The sequence below is a fragment of the Neofelis nebulosa genome, chromosome 16 (genome assembly GCF_028018385.1).
Source record: "Neofelis nebulosa isolate mNeoNeb1 chromosome 16, mNeoNeb1.pri, whole genome shotgun sequence".
NCBI classification, from domain to species: Eukaryota; Metazoa; Chordata; class Mammalia; order Carnivora; family Felidae; genus Neofelis; species Neofelis nebulosa.
The window spans coordinates 37216768-37243452 of record NC_080797.1 but is presented as its reverse complement, the minus strand read 5'-3'; the positions used below and the strand labels follow the sequence as shown (position 1 = coordinate 37243452).

General features: G+C 39.5%; 1 protein-coding gene across 3 annotated transcripts in view; it reads right to left on the bottom strand.

The window, feature by feature from the left end:
• Nucleotides 1-22446, bottom strand: part of FBXL20 (F-box and leucine rich repeat protein 20) — a 103990-nt gene extending 81544 nt beyond the window's left edge. The window contains exon 1 of one of the 3 annotated variants that reach the window (XM_058704616.1): nucleotides 22062-22446. In XM_058704616.1, the coding sequence (XP_058560599.1) occupies nucleotides 22062-22109 (48 nt within the window). In that variant the 5' untranslated portion in view covers nucleotides 22110-22446. Of the gene's footprint in view, nucleotides 1-21221; nucleotides 21612-22061 lie in introns of those variants that run through there. The other 2 variants (XM_058704617.1, XM_058704618.1) reach the window with 2 other exon arrangements.
• Nucleotides 22447-26685: the final 4239 nt, after the last annotated feature.

The following is a 26685-nucleotide window of genomic DNA, read 5'->3' as shown; positions in this document are numbered from 1 at the left end:
ATGTGCAAATAGGGGCGCCTCGGTGGTTTAGTCGGTTGAGTGTCCGACTTCAGTTCAGGTCATGATCTCACAGCTCGTGGGTTCAAGCACCGCATCAAGCTCTGACTGAGCCTGTTTCAAAGTCTGCGTCTCCCTCTCTCTCTGCCCCTCCCCCAGCTCACACTCTGTCTCAGAACTAAAATAAACATAAAAAAAAATATGTGCCAATAATTTGAACAGATATTTCTCCAATGATATACAAATGGTCAAAAGTACATGAAAACATGATCAACATCATTAGTCATTAGGGAAATACAAAACAAAAACACCATGAGATAGCACCTCACACCCACTAGGATGCTATAATTTAAAAAAGGCCAGGAGGTGGGGGGAGGAAAAAAAAAGAACTGGAACAACTGTTACTAAGGACATGGAGAAATCTGAACCACCGTACATTGTTGGTGGGAATGGAAAACGGTACAGCTGCTGTGGATAACAGTCCAGCAGCTCCTATTTATGTTAAACATAGAATTACCACACCTTCCACTCTTATACACCCATAAGAATTGACAACAGGTTTCAAACACATATTTGTTCATATGAATATTCATTGTGGCAATTTACAATAACCAAAAGGTGGAAACAACCCAAATATCTGTCAGTGCATGAATGGATAAACAAAATGTGGTATATCAATACAATTAATTATTCTGTCATAAAAAGGAATGAAGTACCAATACACGCTACACATGCAACATGGATTAACCTTGAAAGCTACTGCTAAGAAGCCAATCACAAAAGACTACATACTAGATGATTCAATTCATTTGAAAGTCCAGAAAAGAGAACTCTACAGAGACAGAAAGTAGATCAGTGGTTGCTTAGAACAAAGGGGTTGTGGGGGGATAGTGGGTAATAAAGGGTACAAGTTTCTTCCTCAAGTATAGAATATATTCCAGAATTAACTGTGGTGATGGTTTGCACATATCTGTGAATATACTAAAGGCCACTGCATTGTACATTAGAAAAGGGGAAATATATTTATGTGAATATCTCAATAAAAAATTAAAATGTGGGGGTGTCTGGGTGACTCAGTTAAGTTCTGACTCTTCATTTTGGCTCAGGTCTTGTGGTTCGTGGGTTCAAGCCCCTTGTTGGGCTCTGTGCTGACAGCTCGGAGTCTGCTTGGGATTCTCTCTCTCCTCTCTGTTGCTCCCCACCCCCTCTATCTCGAGCTTGCTCTCTCTCTCAAATAAACTTAAAAAAAGAAAGAAAAGAAAAGAAAAGAAAAGAAAAGAAAAGAAAGATAACAGGAGTGTCTTAAGGGTACTGAGGGAAAATAACTATAACTGAGACTACAACCTATAGTCCTATAAATATAACCTATAACTATAACCTAAGGTGACCCCAGCAATGAGGAGAAAAGAAAGATGTTCCCACAATACTGAGTGACTAGGAGAGTTCGTCACCCATAAGTCCACAGTAAAAGAACTTTTAAAAAGGATCTACTTTCAGGGGCACCTGGGTGGCTCAGTCAGTTGAGCATTGGACTTTGGGTTTTGGCTTAGGTCATGATCTCTCGGTTGTGGGATCAAACCCTGTGTAGGGCTTCGTGTGCTCCATGCTGAGTATGGAGCCTGCCTGGGATTCTCTCTCTCCCTCTCTTTCTGTCCCTCCCCCATGTGGGCATAGGCATATGCACAAGCGCTTTTTCTCTCTCAAAAAAAATAAACAATAAAAAAAAAGGATCTACTTTTAGAAGAAGCAAAGTATACCAGATACTTCTGCTTCTTTTTACAGTACTGATGGACCAGATTATTCTCACTCAACCTTCCTACGAAGGGCCATTAAAAAGTCAGATGCAATATTAAAAATGACAGTAATAATAATAGACTTTCTTAAAGCAGAGATCAGCAAAAAAAAAAAAAAAAAAAAGTATAAAGAATTATCAACCCAAAACCTACAACGTGAGAGCCCAGAGAAGTAAGCCCAGTTTCAAGAATGAAATTCTGTATCAGTATTATTAGATAAAATTTAATCAAGGACAAAAATCATTAAGAATCAGAAGGGTTTTTCTTCTAAGGGCACTTGGGTGGTTCAGTCAGTTAAGCATCTGACTTCAGCTCAGGTCATGATCTTGTGGTTGGTGGGTTCCAGCCCCACATGAGGCTCTGCACTGACAGCTCAAAAATCCAGTAGCCTGCTTTAGATTCTGTGTCTCCTTCTCCCTCTGCCCCTCCCCAACTCACGCTCTGTCTCTGTCTCTCAAAAATGAATAAACATTTTTAAAAAAATTTTAATAAAAATTTTTTTTTAACATTTATTCATTTTTTGAGACAGAGAGAGACAGAGCATGAACGGGGGAGGGTCAGAGAGAGGGAGACACAGAATCCGAAACAGGCTCCAGGCTCTGAGCCGTCAGCACAGAGCCCGACGCAGGGCTCGAACTCAGGGACCACGAGATCATGACCTGAGCTGAAGTCAGCCGCTCAACCGACTGAGCCACCCAGGCGCCCCAATAAAAATTTTTTAAAAAAGTTTTCTTCTAAACAGTGTGGAGGTTCCTCAAAAAATTAAAAATAGACCTACCCTATGACCCAGCAGTAGCACTGCTAGGAATTTACCCAAGGGATACAGGAGTACTGATGCATACGGGCACTTGCACCCCAATGTTTATAGCAGCACTCTCAACAATAGCGAAATTATGGAAAGAGCCTAAATGTCTATCAACTGATGAATGGATAAAGAAATTGTGGTTTATATACACAATGGAGTACTATGTGGCAATGAGAAAGAATGAAATATGGCCCTTTGTAGCAACGTGGACGGAACTGGAGAGTGTTATGCTAAGCGAAATAAGCCATACAGAGAAAGACAGATACCATATGTTTCCACTCTTATGTGGATCCTGAGAAACTTAACAGGAACCCATGGGGGAGGGGAAGAAAAAAAAAAGAGAGAGAGAGAGGTTAGAGTGGGAGAGAGCCAAAGCATAAGAGACTCTTAAAAAATGAGAACAAACTGAGGGCTGATGGGGGGTGGGGGGGAGAGGGGGGTGGGTGATGGGTATTGAAGTGGGCACCTTTTGGGATGAGCACTGGGTGTTGTATGGAAACCAATTTGACAATAAATTTCATATATTTTTAAAAAATTAAAAAATAAAAAGTTTTCTTCTAGATATAGAAACAATTCACAAAGAAAATGTAACATTTGTTAAAGTTTATATGTCTAACGACAGAGCTTCAAAATATATGAAGAACTGCACTATAGAAAGAAACAAATTTAGACATGCCTGAAGATTTTTAATATTCTTTTTTTTAACGTTTATTTATTTTGAGAGAAAGAGAGAGAGCAGGGAAGGAGCAGAGAGAGAGAGAGAGAGAGAGAGAGAGAGAGAGAGAGGGAGAGAGAGAATCCCAAGCAGACTCCACACTGTCAGTGCAGAGCCCCCCTCAGGGCTTGAACCCATGATCTGTGAGATCATGACCTGAGCTGAAATCCAGAATTGGACACTTAACTGACTGAGACACCCAGATACCCCGAAAAATTTTAGTATTGTTAAAACAAAGAGACAAATAGGCAAAAGACCTATAGGAGGATTTAAATAACATATATAACAGGCTTGATCAAACAGATGTTTAATGAACTGAGTCAAAAAACAACAACTTGAACTTACTGATGCACATTATGCACCTGGCACCCTTATAAGCACTTTTTATATGTTACATCATTTAACTTTTACAACAACTCTGGAAACAAGGATTCTATGGCTAACTGCATTTCATAAATAAGAAAACTGAGGTGCAGAGATTAAATGTAGTCCAAGGTCACACAGCTTTAAATAGTAATCTCAGCCAAAATATGAACTGATGAAAAATTCAGCTTTACCATTATTAGTGTACTGCATGTCAGCAATTAGAAAATAAGATCTTAAGAAAATAATGGATCCTTAACATTTTATTGGACAAACACTATGATCCTTTACAAAACTACCATCAGCCCTAAGTTTAAAGACTTTAAATTTTTTTTTAAGTTCAAAATACAAGGTCTACTTTCCCCTACCCTAGGAAGGACAATAGTAGGCTTTTCCTCCTCCACGTAAAAGTCTTTCGTTTCCTCTACTTAAGGGTCCTGAGACCTTCTTTTTTGCTGATCCATCACAATTTCAAAGTCAGATATGAACAGAAAAACTGCAATTTTGAGATGTTAAGAAAATGGAGTATTCTGGTCTCCAGCCTCTGACTGGTAAGCATTTCTTCCTTTCTGCAATGCAGTCCTTTAAAAAGTCAGTCTCGTTGTAAAATTTTGTGTCTGTGATCTTTCCACATCAAACCCAAGCATTCAATAAACAGAAAATCCTACTTTCTTCCAACATAGAATATTTACAAAAACTGATGATGTTCTTGGCCACAAACAAATTCCAAACACCTATTGTAACTAATACACATATATGATGCATAATACAATAAAATTAGAAATGACCCCACCCCCCACCCCTCACCCCCCCACACACACAATCAGCCCACTAAGGTCAATATATCTGAAATTTTAAAATACAGACAGCAAGGGTGCCTGGGTGGCTCAGTCAGTTAAGCGTCCGACTTCAGCTCAGGTCATGATCTCATGATTTGTGGGTTTGAGCCTCGCATGGGGCTCTGTGCTGACAGCTCAGTCTGGAGCCTTTGGACTCTGTGTGTGTGTGTCTCTCTCTCTCTGCCCTTCCCCCACTCTCTCTCTCTCTCTTTCTCAAAAATAAAATAAAACATTTAAAAAAATTAAAATACAGACAGAAAATAGCAGAGCTGAGATATGAATCCAGGTAGTCTGATTTCAGTTTTGCTCAAACACTGAACACTAAATTATTGTCCAAATTATTATGCTCCAAGTCAGTGTTATCCAAAGTGTGGTACTCATTTAGACATCACCTTTATTATTTCCTAGAAATGCAATTTTATGGGCCCAGGTGATCTGCTGGTTTTCCGGGTTATTGTTAAGCAAACTGAAGTTTGAAAACCCCCTTTCTCTAAACCATGGTTCTTAATCCTGGAAAAAGCTCTGCTGTGGATTCCTTATAATGTGAGATAACAATCACTTTATTGTTTAAGCTACTAGACAAGTTTTCTATTACTTGTAGCTGAGAGCATTCTAACTGGATACAAAAATAAATACACAAAAATCAACAAACTTTACAGTTTTCTAATGACAGTAAATTGTATCAGCTCTGCTTTCAGAATACATCCAGAGTCCAATTACTTCTTACACCTCCACCACAATCCACTTCTTGCAAGATACAACTATTACTTTTCTGAATTACTGCAAGAAATTTAACACAGCAGTTATACACTACTTCTCCAAAGCAACAACGATCCTTTCAAAACGTGAATTATATCATGTTCCTCTACTGCCCTCAAATCCTTCTGGCGTCCCTTGTCAGAATAAAATTCAGAGCTTAAAATGGCCGATGAGGCCATTCATGATCTGCCCTGCTCTCCATCAACCGTCTCCCCATTCTCACTCCTAACTCTCTGACTTCCCTCCCTCCTCCCTCCTGCAGCAACACAACTTCATCATGATCTTGCCACATGGTGGCCAATGGTGGCCATTCCTAGAATACATCATATACATTCTCACCTTCATTTTTGCATTCCTTTGCCTGTAATGCTCTTTCCTTGCTCCGTCATTTCTTTTTCTTTCTTTCTTTTTCTTTTTTTTTTAAGATTTTTAAGTAATCTCTATACCCAATATGTGGTTCAAACTTACAACCCCAAGATCAAGAGTAGCATGCTCCACTAAGTCAGCCAGGTGCCACTGCTCCATCATTTCTTTAAGTCTGCTCACATGTTAACTTTAACAGTGAAGTCTTCCTTAACCATTCTATGTAAATTATAAACCATGCCCAGCTCCCTTCCTCTTTTTCCTGTCCTTCATTTTTGTCCACAGTACTTACCAGCATCAGACATATTATGTACTTCTTTATCTGTTTCATGTCAAATTCTCTTCACTAAATTTTAAACTCCCTTAGAACAGGATTTTGTGTTTTGTCCACTTTTATACCCTCAGCATTAACAGCAATATCAGGCATGTAGAAAGTACTCAACAAATATTTGCTGACTGAATTGGTGATTAGAAATGTAATTAAAGGGGCGCCTGGGTGGCGCAGTGGGTTGAGCGTCCGACTTCAGCCAGGTCACGATCTCGCGGTCCGTGAGTTCGAGCCCTGCGTCAGGCTCTGGGCTGATGGCTCAGAGCCTGGAGCCTGTTTCCGATTCTGTGTCTCCCTCTCTCTCTGCCCCTCCCCCGTTCATGCTCTGTCTCTCTCTGTCCCAAAAATAAATTTAAAACGTTGAAAAAAAAAAAATTAAAAAAAAAAAAAAAAAGAAATGTAATTAAAAAAAAAAAAAAAATCCTGGGGCGCCTGGGTGGCTCAGTCGGTTGAGCGTCCGACTTCAGCTCGGGTCATGATCTCACAGTCTGTGAGTTCGAGCCCCGCGTCGGGCTCTGTGCTGACAGCTCAGAGCCCGGGGCCTGTTTCAGATTCTGTGTCTCCCTCTCTCTCTGACCCTACCCGTTCATCTCTGTCTCTCTCTGTCTCAAAAATAAACGTTAAAAAAAAAATAATTAAAAAAAAAATCTTTCCGTTTGTAATAATATCAAAAACAATAAAGTATGTAAAAATCAAACTAACAAAAACTGTAAGATCTTCAAGGAAGAACTCTATACAAATCTGCTGATAAAAGCTAAATATATGTAACGTTCATGAACAGGAAGAGAAATATTATAAAGTTATGAATTCCTCCAAATTAATGTGTCAAAAGCCAATTAACTAAAATTCTGGTACTGGCTAACTAAAATTCTGGTACTGGCAATGAAGAATAGATGGAAGAAACAGAACACAGTTTAAAAACAGACCTCTGAATTCATTTAATTGGTTAAATGTTAGAAATGGCATTTCAAATGGGGAAGGGCACCTGGGTGGCTCAGTCAGTTAAGCATCAGACCCCTGATTTCAGACCAGGTCAGGATCTCAAGGTTGGGGAGTTCAAGCTCCATGTCCCTCTGTGCTCACAAGAGTGGAGGCTGCTTGGCATTCTCTCCCTGTCCCTCTTTCTCTTCCCTTTCCCCATTCACACTCTCCCTCCCTGTCTCTCTCTTAAAATAAATAAATAAACTTAAAAAAAATAGAGTATGTGCTATATGTGTGTATATATATAATAAATATATAAAATTATATATAAATATAAATTTATATAAATATATATTTACATACATAAATGAATATTACTCAGCCATCAAAAAGAATGAAATCTTGCCAATTGAAATGATGTGAATGAAGCTAGAATATATTAATGCTAAGAGAAATAAGTCAATCAGAGAAAAGACAAATAGCATATGATTTCACTCATATGTGGAATTTAAGAATTAAAACAGATGAACACATGGGAAGAGGGGATGAGAAGAGAGGGAAACAAACGACAAGAGACTCTTAACAATAAAGAACAAACTGGGGGGTTGATGGAGGGAGGTAGGTGGGAGATGGGCTAGATGGGTGATGGGTATTAAAAAGGGCATTTGTTGTGATGAGCACTAGGTGCTATATGTAAGTGATGAATCACTGAATTCTACTCCTAAAACCAAAATTGCACTGTATGTTAACTAACTAAAGTTTAAATTAAGAAAAGAAAACCATACACAATAAAAGATACATAATTTGTAAAAGTATATATAATAATCAGTTAACAATGATTAACCTCTGAAGATTGGGGGAGGGGGATGGAGGAATTACTTTTCACTCAAAACTCACTTTAAGATAAACAGAATATTATACTTTTGTTTCACTTCCAAGAATAAATATTAAAGCAACAATTTAACCTCCATTTGCAGTCCCAAATTAGACCATAAGCCTATAAGATAGAAGTGGGCAGAAGACATGTCCCTGAAACACATTAAACTGAGGGACCTGAAGTTAGTTTAGGACTGCCAAAGAGATTGATGTTAGTTTCCCTTGGCTAAAATAATGGGAACATTTCACATTTCACTTAATCAGCCATAGTCCAACTCAGCCATAGTAAATAAAAGCTACAAGGAAGTTTACTGAGCTACTTTTGGTTAAGTTTTACTTAGACTTCCATCTGATCATTTACTTTTTTAAGAACACTACTGGCATTAAGCATAACAACTACCTACAAATACTCTTTGACTGGCTGTACCTTCAACCTGGATGTGTATCCAGGCTTAATTCCACAGAAGAAAAACACGGAGTCCAATTAAGATAATGTGGAGCATAGATATTCTCCCCTAGTTCCCAGCCTAATGTTGCACTGAATTTAGTGGTTGATCATTCTGGTGTTAATTCAACTCTGAAACGATATTGTTAATGGCAATACCGACAAAACTCCAGCCACTTGACAAGAACCAGAACATGTAAAACATAAAATATTAAAACTGGATCCTAGGTAGGTATATAGTACTGTCAAAACTAAACAGGGATGGGGGTGCCTGGGTGGCTCAGTTGGTTAAGCGTCAGACTTGGGCTCAGGTCATGATCTCACAGTCCATGAGTTTGAGCCCCACATCAGGCTCTGTGTTGACAGCTCAGAGCCTGGAGCCTGCTTCGGATTCTGTGTCTCCCTCTCTGTCTGACCCTCCCCAGTTCATGCTCTGATTCTCTCTGTCTCAAAAATAAATAAACGTTAAAAAAATTTTAAAAGAAAACGACCAATAAAAAAACATTTTCAAAAAACGACTAAACAGGGATGGAGTGCTTGGCTGGCTCAATCAGTTAGACCATGCAACGAGATCATGACTTCAAGCCCCACGCTGGGTGGAGACTTGAAAAAAACAAAAAAAAGACTAAACAGGTACTGTAATGACTTAATTACACACTTCATTTTAACATATATTTGATAATGGTTAGAAGGGTCAGATAGATCTTGGCTATAATCCTAGAACAGCTTGTATTTTATGGATGGGGTCACTTTTAATGCAAATTTTACATTATTGAAACAATGTAAACATTCTAGAAAATGAGTTTCTTAGTACTCTTTATGATATTAAAAACAATTTGATTTACTAGACCTACTTGATCTTTTATCTAGAAATGTCTGTTCATAAAATACTATATCCAAAATTTTTATTATTTTAACTCGATAGTAGCATATTGCTACTTTTTTTTGCTACTTTTCATCTATAATAATTCATTACGTGAAATTGAGGAAAATGTTGCCCAGACTTTGTAAGTCAAAAACCTAAGAACAAAACTTGCAAAAGGCTTTACAAACTTATTTTCAAGGTTCTACAAACACTTGTTAGACTGTTTTAATATCTCATTCCTAGTCTTCGTGAAGAATTATAGTAAATCAAGTTGTTGTTTTTTTTAATGTTTTTATTTATTTTTGAGAGAGCGTGACCCGGGAAGGTGCAGAGATGGGGCAGGAGACAGAGAATCCAAAGCATGCTCCGCGCTGACAGCAGAAAGCCCAATGTGGGATCTCACAAACTGTGAGATCGTGACCTGAGCTGAAGTCTGACACTCAACCGACTGAGCCACCCAGAAGCCCAGATCAGTTTTATTAGATGTATGGATTATATACTAACAGTTTTTGGCCCAACTGTAATTACACAGGTATCTTCATATTATTTACACAGAATATTTGTTCATGGCTGTTTAGGAGAGTCATGGCTAAGAGGCTAGTAAGTATGGCTAATAAGCCAAAGTACAGGTTCAATTCTCATTCTTTGCAATCCCCCACACAATTACTTTTCTCAATTCTATGGCCACAAACTCAAGTGTTAAAATCAGTTCTAACCAACATCTTATAAATGCCTGTTATGGATCAAAAGAAGAATAATGAATAAATTGTTCAAAACAGCCCATTCTTAGCATACGCTAGAGACAAGTATAACAGACTTCAAGTAACTGGATTAATGTTCTGGCTTTTATACTTAGCAATTTAATGTTGGGAAAATAACAGCCTTTCAGAGCATCTGCTTTCTTATCTACAAAATAGCAGAGAAATATTCTCCGTCTAACACATAAGATTTTTTTGAAGTTCAAATGAAATCAAATTAAAGAACATGTTCTTTAATATATAAAATACTATATTAATTTGTTACTTGAGAAATTCAAATATCTCTCCTTCTGAAGGGGGAGAGATGCCCTACACATATGAGGGTCAGCATTATGCAGAATCATTCATGAATTCCTTAACAAGACTTATTTATTGCCTGAAAACAAATGGAGCACCAGTGTATAACTACATACCATATAATGAATTCCTGGAACTACTGGTGAAAGAGTTACTTTCCTGTTACTCTTTTTCTAACCCTGTTTAACTTCAGTTTAAATCTCTGAGGAATGTCTGGCTTTAGAGAGAAGCAGTTACTCTGATTAATTGTACCATTTAGTGGTGCTACTGTTTTGTTTCCCTTAAAGATGTATCAGCCAACTCAAAGAAATTACTAATAAAAGCCTGCCTATCTTTCCCCTTGGTCTTCTCTTACAAATATAGAGAGAATATTACAGAGGAGGATAAGTAGTTACTTGTATTTTTATTTTTTATTTTTTGTATTTTTAAAATTTTACACCTGACAGTGTAAATATTTTTAAAAGTGCTCATATTTTGAAAAGGCAGGGTCAGTGGATTTTGTTTTCTTTTAAAAAACACTGTGAATGCTTTTCATGAAATTGGTTCTTATCACTCTCCCATACCTCTAACACTGCATTTACCAGAACGCACTAATTATCTTTCTTCCTTACTAGATTACAAACTCCCTGAGGCAGAGACAATGTTTTAGAGCTGCTCTGTACCTGTAACACAACACATAGTTGGTAGCTAAGTAAATTTTGAATAGTATTGAACTCCAACAGTATACCTTGGTTTTCTATACTGAGATTTTCTAATCCCTGGACAAGGTCAAATAAGCTTTCCTGAGCTCTCTGATGTTCTCCATAGCTTGAGAGGCTATACAGTGTGTTCTGGAGGTTTCATCGTGAAGCTGAACGTATCTGATCATGTAAAACATACAAATTATAAAATGAGTATATTTTAGATGCCATATATTAGATACTGCACCTTGTTTCTAGGGCTAAAAACATCTAGGATAGGATAGAAACCTGAGAGAAGGTGTACTGATTTTAAGATGTCAAATTCATGGTAAGTCTCTTTTTCCATGGAATTCAGGTTGCAAATACAAGTTACCTTTATATCCCTTATCCCAGTGTTTCTTTAACAGAAATTTGTATCATTATCTCTAAGGAACTTCTAGGAAACTTGCATGCCAGAGGGGATGGCTTCAAGGGATCAGTATTGAACAAAACTTCACTGGTGATTCTGACATTCAGGTTGTTCCTTATTTAGCTCTACTGTGACATTCAGTTGCTATAAACGAAATTTAGTTTCACTTATTCCTCCTTAATAATGTCCATTTAACTCAAGGAATACTATTAGAATGAGTTTTAGGTTTAATTTTTTTTTAATTGAGCTATAACTGACATACAACATTATATTGGGTTTTATCTTTAACATTGATCTAGTTTGTATTAAGTTAGGGAAATACATATTGGAAATCTTATTTTAGAGCTCTAAAGACAAAGAGAGGTAAGTGGATTTTCCCAGGGCTCACTGGGATCCCTTGAGATCTTGATTCCTATATTTGGCCAAACTTTTCTGTCTGGACCAGAGACTGATGAGCTCAGATGAAATTTATGTCACACAGGGCCTATAATCCACCCTTTGAGGCAGATAATCTAAATACAATTGTTCTTTCTTAAGGAATGTTTTGACCTCAGTGAGACTGCATTTTTTTGTTGTTGTTGTAGAGATCTAGATTTCGGAAAATTCTTTTGTGTACCCCAGTCAGCTGTGACTAAGAATAACGAGTATTAAGTCCATTATCTTCCTGAAGTCACCATTCTGGGTAATACGTTATGAAAATTATAGTATTAAATAAATGTTTTAACTTATCCAAGAAGAATTCTGATATGTCAGACTTCTTTCCTATGAATGCATTGCAGAAATAAGTTATGTGATTTTTTTTCAACATGGGCTTCTTTACATGCAGGACATGTAAACAATCTTCAAAAAGCTGGTAAGGATGAGTGTGGGGAAAGGGTATTAGCAATGCAGAGTTCTTTTTCAAAAATAAATGCATCTCTACTTGTCCATGTTCAGTCACACCATAGCTTTATTTTCTACAAATCAGTGAAGAAAGAATGACCAGTTTCTGGGTAAAAGCTGACTGATCTAGTGTTTTAAATGTCAACTTACAATTTGGTGCCAAATTGTCATCTTAGGAGACATTTATCCACATTTGCCTAACAACGAATACAATAACAGTTGCAGTATCAACTCCAGATTGAAACACTGCTAAATTACTACTCTTCAACTAGACTGGTTAAAATTCATAGGTGTTCCTGTTTAATAAACCCAGTATATAAACTGAATCAGATGAATAAAGAGATAGTTACATTCTTTCCTTTATAATAGAATTTTCCCTTTAAATAGTAAATTCCTTTAAAGCATTTAAAATAATGATTTACAAAAAGTCTAATTAAAAACACCCTACTCCACAAAGTACTATAATAAGAGTCGTCATTTACTGAGTGCTTATTGTGTGGTAGACTCCACAGAGTAATATAATAATAGGCATCATTTATTGAGCCCTTATTGTTCAGTAGACAACTTGCTAAATGCCACATAAACATTATAGAATTAAATCCTTACAATCCAGTGAGGTAGGCATTATACACATTTTAGATATTGAAAATTTGAGACTCACAGAGATTACGTAACTTGCCCAAGGTCACATAGATGGTAAGTGGCAAAGCCAGGGTTCAAACTCAGACTTCAAAGCTAATACTCTTAGAGTCTCTCTATATAAATACCATACATCCTAAGAAAATGAATCACAGCACACTATACTCCAGGATATCACACAATCATTATATCCATTCCTCCTTGCCCTCTTGGCAAAGGTAATCATTTGGACAGATAAACCAGTTTGGGTTTTTTTTTGTTTTTTTCTCCCTTCCAGTGTCTACCTCTACTTTTATCAGAATTCAGGGCAAAAACAAGCAGGAATCCAAAGCAGAACATGGGTGGGGCACCTGACTGGCTCAATTGGTAAAGCATGCGACTCTTGATCTCAGGGTCATGAATTTGAGCCCCACACTGGGTATAGAGATTTAAAAAATTTAAAAATCTAAAAAAGCAAACAAACAAAAAAACCACAAATCAGAATATGGGTTAAGATCACACAGGCTGTTTTGTCTCTACTAACAATTGGAAACAAACAGATGCAAGAACACTGACAATAAACTGAATATCTAATCTCTAACCTAGAGCAAGTTGGGGGGTTTATTTACAGACAATCACAGAATTTCCATGCCAGAAAGAACCCTACAGCTGCAATAATGGAGTCCAGAAAGGACACACAGATACCAGTAAACACACAGAACACATATTTATAAAATATATGTATGTGAGCACTTATTTCATAGATCAGAACTGTATTATTTCCATTTATAAAATCCTTAAGACATCACCTTAACACTTTCATTCTCTTTCTCCTCAAATTAATTTCAAAATAGAACATTAAAATATATAAATGATCTGGTTCAAAAAATAAGGCAACAAAGAATGATTTAAAAAAAAATAAGATGACAAAAAGAAAAGGATGACATTCTAACAGAGAACTCCGGAAAACTTTGCAACTAACACTTACAGTTAACATTAAGTTGTTTATTTGTAGGCAACTGCAAATCCGTTTTCTTTTTCTGCTCCCCACCCACCTTGAAAGAGGAAAAAAGAAAACAAAAAAACAAACAAAACTGCCTCTTGGTTGGTAAACTGCAATTCAGTATACACAAGAGTTGGGAATGACCTTCCCAGGGCCTAAACTGTCAACCAAGGGTGACATATACATAAGAATAGGTACTACATATTTAAAAACCTGCCCTAATCTAGAGATTTTACTGTTTTCTTTTTGCCTGTCTTTCCTGCCACATAAATTCCCTTGTTCTGCAGATTGTGAAGTAAACACTGAAGCACCCAGAATAGGTACACCTATGACTTCTTATTGCAAATTGTAAGTACAACTGAAAATGCTTTTCCACTTTTTTCCTTATAAACGATTGTTTAATTTTATCTGTCCACATCCTCTAGTTGGTCAGAAAATCACAGTAACCAACAAATACCATAAATAGTTGGTATATCTGATTATATAAAATTGGGCAGGCATTTGCTATGTTTCTAACCTTCACCTTGTTGTTAGATATGACTTCTGTCTTAGCACCACAATAATGCATAAGATCAGTTTGTTACTTCCTTTCACGGTATTCTATTTCCCTTTTTTAATTTCTACTAGAAATTCCTGGGATCAAGGACAAAAATGACAGAAAACATTGTCAATACATGTTTCAAAACTGGCTAAACTTTTTTTTTTTTTCTAAATTCTTATCTAACGTGATTTAATTGTAACTTTAACCTCACAGCATCTTAAAAGACTGAGCAACAATGACTGAGATAAATGACATTTCCACGTGATTACAACTGTCAGATGAGGCTTATTAAATCCAAGAGAATACCATAAAATCAAATTCGAGGAAAAATGATTAGGGAATAGATGTTACTTAACCTACAGATATCACTCATATGCCTGCTAAGTAGTTATCAGATGTGTGCTGAAAATACCCAGCAAAGTCATTCTTTTAACAGAAAGTCTTCAAAAGCTAATGCAAATACGTTTTGGATCTATTTCCATTTGAATACATATCTTCATTTTTAAAAGTTATATAATTAAGCAAGATGAATCAAGCACAAATACCTTTGCACAGTTCAATACCACCACCTATTGTTAGTTGCTATTAAGTTAAAATCTTTTTCAAATGGGTCCAAGTGCACTAAGACATGAAACTATAAAACTAACTTGTATGCCTTTATTTTTCTGAGTCCGTTTTTGGTAGGGGTCTAAGAATTCACCAAGTCAGGAAGACCAAATAGGAAAACAGTGTAAAGACAACTACGCACAAGCAGCTAAATTTGGTCAGCTTAAGGGCATTCTTTCTTCTTCCTCCCTCCCTTGGATTTTCCTGGTGTAACGGAATATTTTATTTTGAACATCTAAAAATACTCTTCCAAAACCACAGTACTAGTTAGATTACTAAAAATTTTAATTCAGTTCCCAGTCTGTCACCAATTGGGAAACGGTAATCTAAGGCCTGGGAATGGAATTCTTGGCCTGTAACAAAAGTACTTAATAATTTGCAAGAAAAACTCAACCAAGATTTGAAAAGAGACACTCAGGATAAAAACAGAAGGATTTTAGAAATTAGGATTTAAAAAGTGACAATAACACTAACAGCTAAAACTGACAACCTAAAACATAAGAATTTAAAAGTGTAAATACTTCTAAACACTTCTAATACTGATTTAATGAATGAAAATCTTCAATGTAGAAATAGATTACATCTAAGAATGTATGACTTAAATATCAAGAATACACTCTGTAGGGGCCCCTGGGTGGCTCAGTTGGTTAAATATCTGACTGTGGCTCAGGTCGTGATCTCACAGCTCTGGAGTTTGAGCCCTGCATCGGGCTCTATACTGACAGTGCAGAGCCTGCTTGGGATTCTCTCTCTCTCTCAAAATAAATAAATAAACTTAAAAAAAAAAAAAAAAAGGAATACACTTTGTAAGGTTTTTGCAAAGCTAAATATTTTTAACAATTTAATGGAAAACATAATTTTCAAAGTGTAATGGCTTATGTAGACTGTACAAAGAAACATCTTGATTTTTAAATAATGAATGACTACAATATAAGTACATGATTAATGTGCCATGTTTCAAAGGTAAAAAGGACCCATAATTATACAATAAACATCAATAACACTATAAAAAAAAAAAAAAAAGATTGTCTGAATGGGCCCCCAAACCTCTAATTTGGACTTTGTATAGTGTTAGATAACTGCTTTCAGACAAATCTCAAAAGTGTTATAACAAACAAACAAACAAACCTTACTGTTACTAGTACTCTTTCCCATTGCAAGCCTTTTCAAATAGAATGAAACAAATGGCTGTCACCCACTGGAAAAATGTGTGACATTTTCCACGTGCACCAATTTGGAAAATATGGTTATTTACTATGCAGAATGTTCTTTAGATTAGAAGATAAATCCTTATGGGAGAAAAAGGTAATTACTGCAGCCTTAGCAGTACTGTGCAACTCTGCTTCCAAACTTTAACAATATACTGGAGTGACTGTTTTATTTTATTTTTTTATGTATATTTTACTTTTGAGAGAGAGAGAGAGAGAGAGAGAGAGAGCAGGGAAGGGGCAGAGAGAGAGGGAGACACAGAATCTGAAGCAGGCTTCAGGCTTCGAGCTGTCAGCAGAGCCCGATGCAGGGCTCAAACCCACGAACCTGTGAGATCATCACCTGAGCTGAAGTCGGACACCCAGCCCAGCCAACTAAGCCACCCAGGTGCCCCTGGAGTGGCTGGTTTAGAAGAAACAGCCAACGAAATATGGTCCTCTGCTTTTATTAAAAAGTTACAGATTCATAGGATTCTAGAACAAAGGAACCTTAGTAATTGATTCTAACTTCCTTGTTTTGCAAAGAAGGGAAATGACCAAACCGGAGAAGCGAAAAGAAATGACTAAAGTTATAGTTAGCTGATGGCAAACATCAAGATTAACTAACATCATCAGTTGTCTCGACTCGTAATGCAGTATGTTCTTTCTGCCATACCACATTTTATGATTTTTCTTATTTTGGACAAAATGATTTGATAAAACGAAGCAGGCAAATAAGTACTACAATCTAATCTTACAGACTAAAATATTATACAATTATCAAAGCAGCAGTGAGGAATAATGAAAAACAATAGTGAACAGGGATTCAAAGTACTCAAATTGGAGCTTATCAATTCCTAACTATGTGAATCTTAACATTTCCAGGCACTGATTAAACAGTAAATTGTATCTGTGATGTTGGTTAATGTTTTCAATGTAGATAATGCTAGACTTTTTAATAAACTCAAGATAAAAATTTTCCTCTAATAGTACTATAACCTTATAATGGAGCTACTAAGAGAATGACAAAATAGACAGGTTTTACCGAAAAAATCTAAACTTAGATTCAAGGGCTAGCTTATTTACACATGTCTGTCACTAATCTCACTGAGTGTTAAGATAACATGTTATAATACTTAAAATGAAGGACAACTTCATTCTTGATAGCAAAGACAAAATGAAATATACTGAGTGAAGAAATTTAGGAAAGTTCTTTTCCATACTTTTTATGGGCTTTGATGCTATGTTATGCTAAAAACAGAGCAGAATGACAGAGTGAAGTTTAAAAAATGCAGATTGGAATCTTAGCTCCCCCCCCTCCCCCCCTTACTAGCTGTGCAACTTGAACACTTCTTAGGCCCTAGCTTTCCTCAACTGTGAAATAGAACCATGAGACTTGGAAGTTACTGAAGTAGGGGCACCTGGCTGGCTAAGTAGGTAGAGCATGTGACTCTTAATCTCAGGGTTGTGAGTTCAAGCCTCATGGTGGGGGTGGATCCTACTTAAAATAAAAATTAAGAAGTAAAAAAAAAAATAAAAGAACTGAAGTAAAACATCTAGCTCAGTGTCTGGCATGCAGGATGCAATAACTATTATTAAGTTACAAAGACAATTTATCAAAATTTGCCACAAAACAATGTGCACTGTAAGTTATGCAATAAAAAGTATTTAGATGAAGACTTTCAACTGAGAGACACATTATTCAGAGTGCATTATGCTAGCTTTTCGGGTTATTTTGTAGAAATTTAATGCCAAAGTGATACAGCAAAGAACAACAATAATTTTCACATCTCTGTATCTTTTTTTTTTTTTATTTTTGGGACAGAGAGAGACAGAGCATGAACGGGGGAGGGGCAGAGAGAGAGGGAGACACAGAATCGGAAACAGGCTGCAGGCTCCGAGCCGTCAGCCCAGAGCCCGACACGGGGCTCGAACTCACGGACCGCGAGATCGTGACCTGGCTGAAGTCGGACGCTTAACCGACTGCGCCACCCAGGCGCCCCATGTATCTTTTTAACTTTAACCCAGCTGTCATCTACTCTGCCTGTTTCACAGCTACATATCTGACTAACAAGTACTCTTATCTCTTCATTTTAACTTAAAAATTTTTTCTACACCTATAGCCCTGAGCGTCAGATTTAAAGCGTGTGGTCTGCAGTTACAACATCCAAAAGAATAATAATCAGAATATTCCTTAAAGAAAGATTTTAATGAATCAACTATAAAAATATAAACTTCAGTTATCTTTCACCCAGAAAAAAATGCGGCTAAGAAAAAGAAAACAGTCTTTCACTTTCTGTATTAATCATAATTAATCTGAAATTAGTTATTATTTGCTACAAAAATGTCCTCAGGGATTGGCTATCTGCTTACAATCATAAAATTATCAGTCCTTTAAAAACCATTCTGTAATTTTGAGAATTAAAACAATAATTTGAGGGTTGCCTGGGTGGCTCAGTCAGTTAAGCATCTGACTTCTGCTCAGGTCATGATCTCTCAGTTCACAAGTTCGAGCCCTGTGTGGGGCTCTGTGCTGACAGCTCAGAGTCTGGAGCCTGCTTTGGATTGTCTCCCTCTCTCTCTACTCCACCCTTGCTTGTGCTCTCTCTCTCTCAAAAATAAAATTTTTTTTAAAACATAAAAATAACATGATGTCATGTTTTAGATACAAAGAGACTGTTTTACCTTGTCTACATCTTTTATCCATTGGAACTAAATATTTAAAATGTTTTCAATGAATTAGCAATAAGTTTACTACTTCATGAGACCATTTTATTGTTTTACTGCTTGTAAATTAGGTTAGTAAAGAGGTAAATGGGGAAAAGAAGAGGTAAATGACTTTATGAAATATTCAGATAATGAAACTCATTAGCACATATCATTTCCACCCCTTCCCATTTGTATTCTGGCATGGACCACTTCACATCATAATAAAGGACTAAAATGTTTTCTTATAAACCAAAAGCAAATCACAAATACTGTACAAGGAGGGTTTTTTTTTATCCCTTATTTAAAAATTTTTTTTTCATGTTTATTTATTTTTGAGACACAGAGAGAGAGAGAGAGAGAGAGAGAGTGAGTGAGGTGGGGGAGGGGCAGAGAGAGAGGGAGACACAGAATCCAAAGCAGGCTCCAGGCTCTGAGCTGTCAGCACAGAGCCCCACATGGGGCTGGAACCTGTGAAGTGAGAGATCATGACCTGAGCCTAAGTCCAATGCTTAAAAGACTGAGCCATCAAGGTGTGCCCCCCTCCTTTTTAAAAAAATCTTATCAAATACCTTTAGAAAGCTTCAGTTGCTTTAGTTCAAGGTAATAGATATACTTAATAAGGCAATATTTTTATTATAGTATCAAGACTACAGGTAAACTACAAATTAAAATAGAAGCTAAGGGGAGCCTGGGTGGCTCAGTTGGTTAAGCATCCGACTTCGGCTCAGGTCATGATCTCACGGTCCGTGAGTTCGAGCCCCGTGTCGGGCTCTGTGCTGACAGCTTAGAGCCTGGAGCCTGTTTCAGATTCTGTGTCTCCCTCTCTCTCTGACCCTCCCCCGTTCATGCTCTGTCGCTCTCTATCTCAAAAATAAACAAACGTTAAAAAATTTTTTTAAATAAAATATAAGTATAAAAATAAGATATAGCAATGCAATTTTAAAACACATACTACAAAAAACTCCTTCCAACAATAATTCATGCAGTCTAGAAGAAAACAAAATGATAAAGAGCAGACTTCAGTGGCAAAAGGCTATCCTCCACTCAGATCTTTGGTATTTGGGTTTCTCTTTCAGGATTCCTGTTAACTGCTAAAAGTCTATTCAGTAATTTTAAGGATGGTCTTGACTTTTACAGTAGTACTGAATGTGCAAATCACCAAAAATTAAGCTTATTGGGTCTCTCTACATTAAGGCAAACTAAAGTTCTATTAAAGTAAACACCAAATCATATCTACTATGATACTTCCTTCCTATAATTAAGTTAAATATGAAAATTCTGAGGCCAATTCCTTGATTTTCTCCATTCCTCACCTGCAACAGTAATATTGTAGAGCAAACCAAGGAATAGACTAAACTGAAGACCCTCAAGTAACAATTTCACCCTCTGCACCTAGCTGGCAAGTTTCCTGAAACTTCTGTCTGACTGTCTTACAATTTCATCCTTCAAATGGAAATGAAGAAACACACCAAGTGAGATGTACACTGAGCTCTGAGTGATCCCAGGTCAGTTTGATTCTCTGCCAGAAAGGGCCAGGTAACATTTACTCTTCTTGTTGTAGCAGTTTCTTTCTCTTATCAATAAACCCAAGTAAACCCTGTGGTATATTACCACACTACTGCAATTCGTCAGTACTTAGAATATACTTCACTTCCAAAGGAATCACTTCCCTAACACGGACTTCCCTTCACTAAAGACACTTTCAGATGTTTTCCCATTTCCTCATCCAGTCGTCCATTCCACAGCTATAAACCTCCCGCCAGAGGAGGAAGAGTTCTTAAAGAATGGATTTTCTGAAGTCTCTCAGGCCTTCATCCCAATCTCAAAGCCTGTACACATCTGAGAGTTCCCAGAAACAATGAGCTACAAAAGTACAGACTAAACGGGAAAGAAGAGGAAGTATCAGAACAATACCCAAACCAAACACAGCACCAAAAACCAGTGGTAGTCTCTATCATCCCAGTCTACCAACCCCCACTTCCCTAGAGTAACCAAACAAGGGCTCTCAAACTCGGAGAAATGGCCCCCTGGCCCATAATTTCCCTCTCGTTTCACGAAGAAGGTGGCAGAAAGAAAAGAAGCAAGCCGGTAGATCGGAGCTGTGATGCTTTTTCTGCCGAGTGGAGGGAGGCAAGCCAAGGGTTGTGTAAAGAATGGAAAGCTGAGTGATACTGGGGGGAGGGGGGAATTAGGGCGCCAGAGCTAATCCCTTGCCGGGGCCCGCTGGTGGAACAGGCTGGAGGCGACCAGCCGGGAAGACCAGGGAAGCTGGGCTGCTGCATTGGGCTTTTGGGTCGAGAGAAAGGGGAAAGAAGTCTGGCAGCCCCAGCGGTCGGTGGATGACGGCGCCAGGCAAGGGAGGCGGCTCTGTGCGGAGCGAAATTTTCGGGACACAAGAGCGGGAATCATTTTGTTCACGCCGCCCCAACCCCCCCCCCCCCCCACCTCTCCCAGGCTCACACCTCAAACCTGCTCTTGGTCACTCCGTTCACGTCCCTCCTCATGGGGTCGGCGGGTGCGGCCGGGGCCGGGTGCTACGGCGTGCGGAGTGCAAAGACTGGGGGCCCCGGGCAGGCCCGGGAGTTCCGGGACCGGGAGGAGGTGGAGGAGCGGCGGGCAGGGGCCGTCAGCGAGAAGCAGAAACCTCTCGGCTCCGGCGGGGCCTCCTCCACCTCCCGCAGAGCCGGCGGCTGCGACGACTGCTTGTCGCTACCTCTTCTCTCCCCTCAGCCTCAACTTCAACCCAAAACAAAAACACTCCCCACCTGCCAGCAACGCCGTTCCTCATTGGGCAGAGCCGCCTGGGCCTCGGAACGGCGTGGGGAGGGGAGGAGGAGGAGCGCGCGGCGGCGGCGGCGGCGGCGGCGGCGGCGGCGGCGCGGGACCACCCCTCCCCCACTCCCGGGCGCAGCCCGCGACGGTCCGCCCGGGAGCAGCCGGAGTGCGGCGGCGGCGGCGGCGCGAGCCCGCTCTTGCCTCCAAGGCACGCAAGCCCACCGCGAGAAGCAGAGGCAGGGAAGTGCCTATCTGTCTGTGTGTATTTGTGTATGGGAGGGGCTGTGGGGAGGGTGCGAGTGCGCGCGTGCTCGCGGACTCGCGAGTGAGGAAAGCAGGACAACTGCAGATAGTACCGGAGCCCATCTAATCCCCTTCGCGGGCAAACAGCACGCACCAACCCAGCAAGCACTTGAGCTTTCTGCCTAGTCCTCCCAGTCCCTTAAGACTTGTCTCTTCTTCCCCAGTAGCCTGTGCATCCACACACGTCCTTCCCGGCCACCCAACTCCCTTCCCCTATCACTCACTGTCGCCTTGAACCCAAAGTGCAGCAGGCGGTCCCTGCTCGGAGCCATTTTCCTCCTTTCTGGTTGTCTCTAGGTTGAGGCAGTGCTGCTGCTGCCGCCGCCGCCGTCGCCTTTGCTGTCGCTGCCGCCGCCTCCCCCGCCCCCGTGGATTGCATTACCGGGTGTTGCAGGGAGGCCTGGGGGGCCGCCGCAGGGCGTGGGTCTCCCTGTGCATGGATCAGCAGGACGGGGATGGGTGGTGGGTAATTGCGCTACCCTCTGCTCCGGGAATATGCAGCGAGGCCCCACCTCGCGTCTTGGGGTCTGGGCGTTCAGTGCAGGAGCTGGGCGACCCTTCCTTTTGGCTGGGGGAGGGGCGCGCTTTGGTGGGGGGGGGGGGTTGCCTGGCGAGGCTGAAGGGCCTTTGGCTTCCCCCGCCCCTCCGCCACCAGACGCCGCTGCCACCCAATGGGCTCTAGTGCCTGCCCGTCCTCCAATCGGGGCTCTGTTTGGTGAGAACCTGATCCTGACGCCACTTTGGCGGGAGAAACAAGCGTGTTTTAGCGAGTAGGCGGGCGCGCTGGCAGAGTGGAAATTGCGACATTCAGCTGACTCCTTGGTTCCTATAAAAGCTAGTTTGTGTCATCATATTATTATACTTTAGCAACACCAGCCCTCAAGGTCTCGAAATTTATGAACGAATTTCTATGGATTAGGGAATACGTTTACTCTTTTAGAGCGACAGACTACAGAATCATGCACCGAAGATGAAATAATAGAAACTATTGTAAATTCGAGCAGTCCTGGCAACATCATCTCCCCTAATTCTATTACAAAGTATGTGTTTGTCTTCATATCGCTTTTAAATCGCAGTTTTAGTGACTGGATTGTTACGAATGTGATTTGAGAGAGTTTATATAAGAGCAACTTGTGCTGGAGATCTTTTTAAAATAGGGATATTGGGGCGCCTGGGTGGCGCAGTCGGTTAAGCGTCCGACTTCAGCCAGGTCACGATCTCGCGGTCCGTGAGTTCGAGCCCCGCGTCAGGCTCTGGGCTGATGGCTCGGAGCCTGGAGCCTGTTTCCGATTCTGTGTCTCCCTCTCTCTCTGCCCCTCCCCCGTTCATGCTCTGTCTCTCTCTGTCCCAAAAATAAATAAAAAACGTTGAAAAAAAAAAAATAAAATAAAATAAAATAAAATAGGGATATTCATGTTTGAAGCTTTATTACCCAACTCTTTTTTTTTTTTTTTTAACTTTTTCGTGTTTATCCCAGAAAGGGCTTCCTGAGCAAGGAACCAAGCTTCGGAAAGTCATTCTCAGGCCCACAAACTCAGTGATCTAGAGGTTATGTTCTTTTCCCTGGTACTTTTAATGTTACTGCTTCTCTTCAGCCATATAAAAATAGTTTAGTTCCATCTAAGAGCAGTTTTCTCCCGACTATTGATGAATTTGATGACTAAGGCCTGCAAACGAGAGTCAAACTGGCTCAGATAAATGAAGAAAATTTTCACAAGTCTGTTTCCTTTTTTCAATTATCCTTTCCAGTTAACCTATTTTGAGTAATTATCAGGGAAGACTTTTACTTCCTGATTGAATTTTTTTTCTGAACGGTGTATTTTTAAAAAGCTGAATGAAAATCACTCAAAGGTTAAAAATTAACTGCACAGGGGCCCTGGGTGGCTCAGTCGGTTTGGCATCAGACTTTGGCTCAGTTCATGATCTCCTGGTTTGTGGGTTTGAGCCCAGTATCGGGCTCTCTCCTATCACCACAAAGCCAGCTTTGGATCCTGTCCCCCCACCCTACCCCTGCTCTTCCCCTGCTATCAAAAACAAATAAACATTAAAAAAAATTACTACACAAAGGTATATTACTTTTTATCAAAGAAATTTATTTTAATGTAAATAAACAGGTTTTTTTTTAATGTTTTGGGGAAAAAAATCCCACAGATTTTGTCTACTTTCAAAAAAATGAAAAACCCCAAAGTATTTACAGAACGGCCATACACACAGAAAATCAAATTTGAAAGATTTTTTTTTAGAAAAGACCCTCCCCAGCTGCTCCTGATGTACATTTCTAAAACACAAAATTTATAAAGCCCAGCTTTTACAGCTGAGCATGTTTCCCAACCTAGCTTCTGAGATGTTAAGTACTTCCTACCCCTCAAAAAACTAACTCCAGGGTAGAAATAAGGGGGCAGGGAGATTGAAAAGAGAAAGAAAAAAAAAAAAAAAAGGAAAATGAATTGCCCAGGGATTGTGAATGAGTTTCCTATACTGGCATCTGCTTCAAGTGACTTGACTGGATACTGTATGACTCACTGGCTCCCTTGAAAGGGTTGCTTCTGAGAATTCATGGTATTGCTGCACTAAGTTTTCAGACCTAAGCCTTAAGGAAATTCTTCCCAAGAGTCACCAACCTCAAGGCCAGTTTTGGCAATTATATCCTGCTTCGTTTCTCCCTCCTCCCTTCTTTAAAATACCAGTTTTAAAACACATAGATTTTGAACCTGAAATCTTCATGTACATCAGAGCAGGTTTTGACCAAGAACCCCTAACATGGAGCCAAAAGACAGAAGAGGAATCAGGCCAAACTAAGAATACACAAGACACCAGCAGCAGAAGATAGGTGGAAGTTGACTTCATGTCCTTGCAGTCCTTTGAAACAGGAGAGTGAATACACCTAGACAGGAGGGAGGTGTCCCAGGCTTGGTTTATTCTGCCTCTTCTCCTCCACCCTGTGAAGAAATGCAGTGCTCCCTGGTTCTCAGGCAGGGTGAAGCAGGTTAGCCCCGGCTCCCTGTTAAGCAAGTTCAGATGCTGGGTCAGTGTGTGGGGTGTGCCCATCGACAATTCAGGGGCTTATCCTTCATCCAGATCCTAACTCGGGATTCTTTGATCTGGGATGAAGACAGAAAGAGAGAAAAAGCTTCCCAGTTTACTCATTTTGGTATCTGTTGGCTCTGCTTGGGGAAGCTGAGCCCCTGATATGTAGTACATTCCCCATAAGATTTTCCCCACCCAGAACAAACTTAAAACCGTGTAACTTTTTTTTTTTTTTTTTTTTTTTCTCTGCAGAAACCAATGGGATAGGATTCAAAACTAGGTGAGAAACTTGTGAGAAATCCAACCTGGTTATATGTCTGAGAGGCTGCTACTGTATCAGCATCACAAGATAAAGCACTCTGGTATCACCTTGCCCATGTCCTCCTTAGTGTCACCCAAGACATTTGACTCTGATACGGTAACCGATAACTTTTCTTGCTCCACTTTGCAATGTTTCGTTTCCTACTTCTTATTACCTTGGGACACAAAAGTGGCAGAGTTGTTGAGAGCTGATGACCAGAAAAGGGAGAACACTAGAGGAAATCAGAGACAGTCAGGAAAGAACGCCAAAGCTGATTTTCCAACTCTATGCTAACTCCAACCTGCAGAAAGAGCTGAATATAGAAATCTTCTTCATTATCTGATGAAGTCACTCCGTTTATCACACACACACACAAATGAATCACCTGGCTTTTTTTTTTCTTTTCTTTTTTAATCCAGAAGAGTTGTGCTGGGGACCGTGCCCCGTCCTGCTGATACAGATCCTGAATGGAATCATCAGGAATGGCACAGTGCAGGTGTCAAAATCAAAGTAAGGCCGCAGAACTTTGAGAGGACCCTCCAAATACTGAGAACTTGTGTTGCACTTCATGTGGTCTCCTGGATTTCTATATTTATGAGAAGGGCTTCTTATTGATGTCCCCCAGAATCCAGACTCAGACCTATTCCTCCAAAAAGGTCCAATTTTGTTGCTACATAGTAGCAAGGGTTTATCTTCATGCCCACCTAGCATTCCAGGCCCCCATTACTTTCAAGTGAGCTTGAAATTGTTTTAAGTGAACTATGGCTGCAAATTTTTTCTGTTTTATCTAAGGGAGCATACAGTGGAGTGATTAAAGTCTGGACTCCTTCTCCTTACGATAAAGAGAAACAAGGAGCCCAGCTCTCAGGAATGGCATCAGTTCTCCAACAAACAAAATGCTGGGACGTGGACTTTTGGCACATTGTGGAAATAGGAGAACTATTAATTCTGTAATGGTTTTCATGCCACTGGGTCAGGGAGGCTGTACCACATTAAATCTTACTACATCTGAAAACATGTTTATATCCCAAAAAACCAGCCCAGCCTTTTTTAAAGAAAAACAAGACTATAAATCAATACCTCCACAGGGAGGTAATTCCTAATATTCCTATGATGTCTGAACCCTATGATAAATCTCCTAAAACAAAAATACCATTTTGGTTTTTCTACTTAACTCCAAAGGTGGGCTCTAATCTGCATGGGCTTGATGGTACAGTACCAGCACAAGCTACAGGCTCCCTACCACCAAATAAGCCTTTCTTTTCCACCTCCCCTCACTTTGAACCCTGAACCTTATAGAATTAGAAACACTGTATAAAGACAAACAGATAAAGGATTAAAATATTATGAATAAATAGCTAAAATTATCTTCCCTCCCCCAATCACTCCTAAGAAACAGACACCAAACATTACTTAAGTGTCCAAAATGACCAAAGTCCTTCATTTGCCCATGCCTCAAATGGACAACTACCCAAACAAAGTGAACAACCTTCATGCAAATGCATCAAGGAATGTATTGC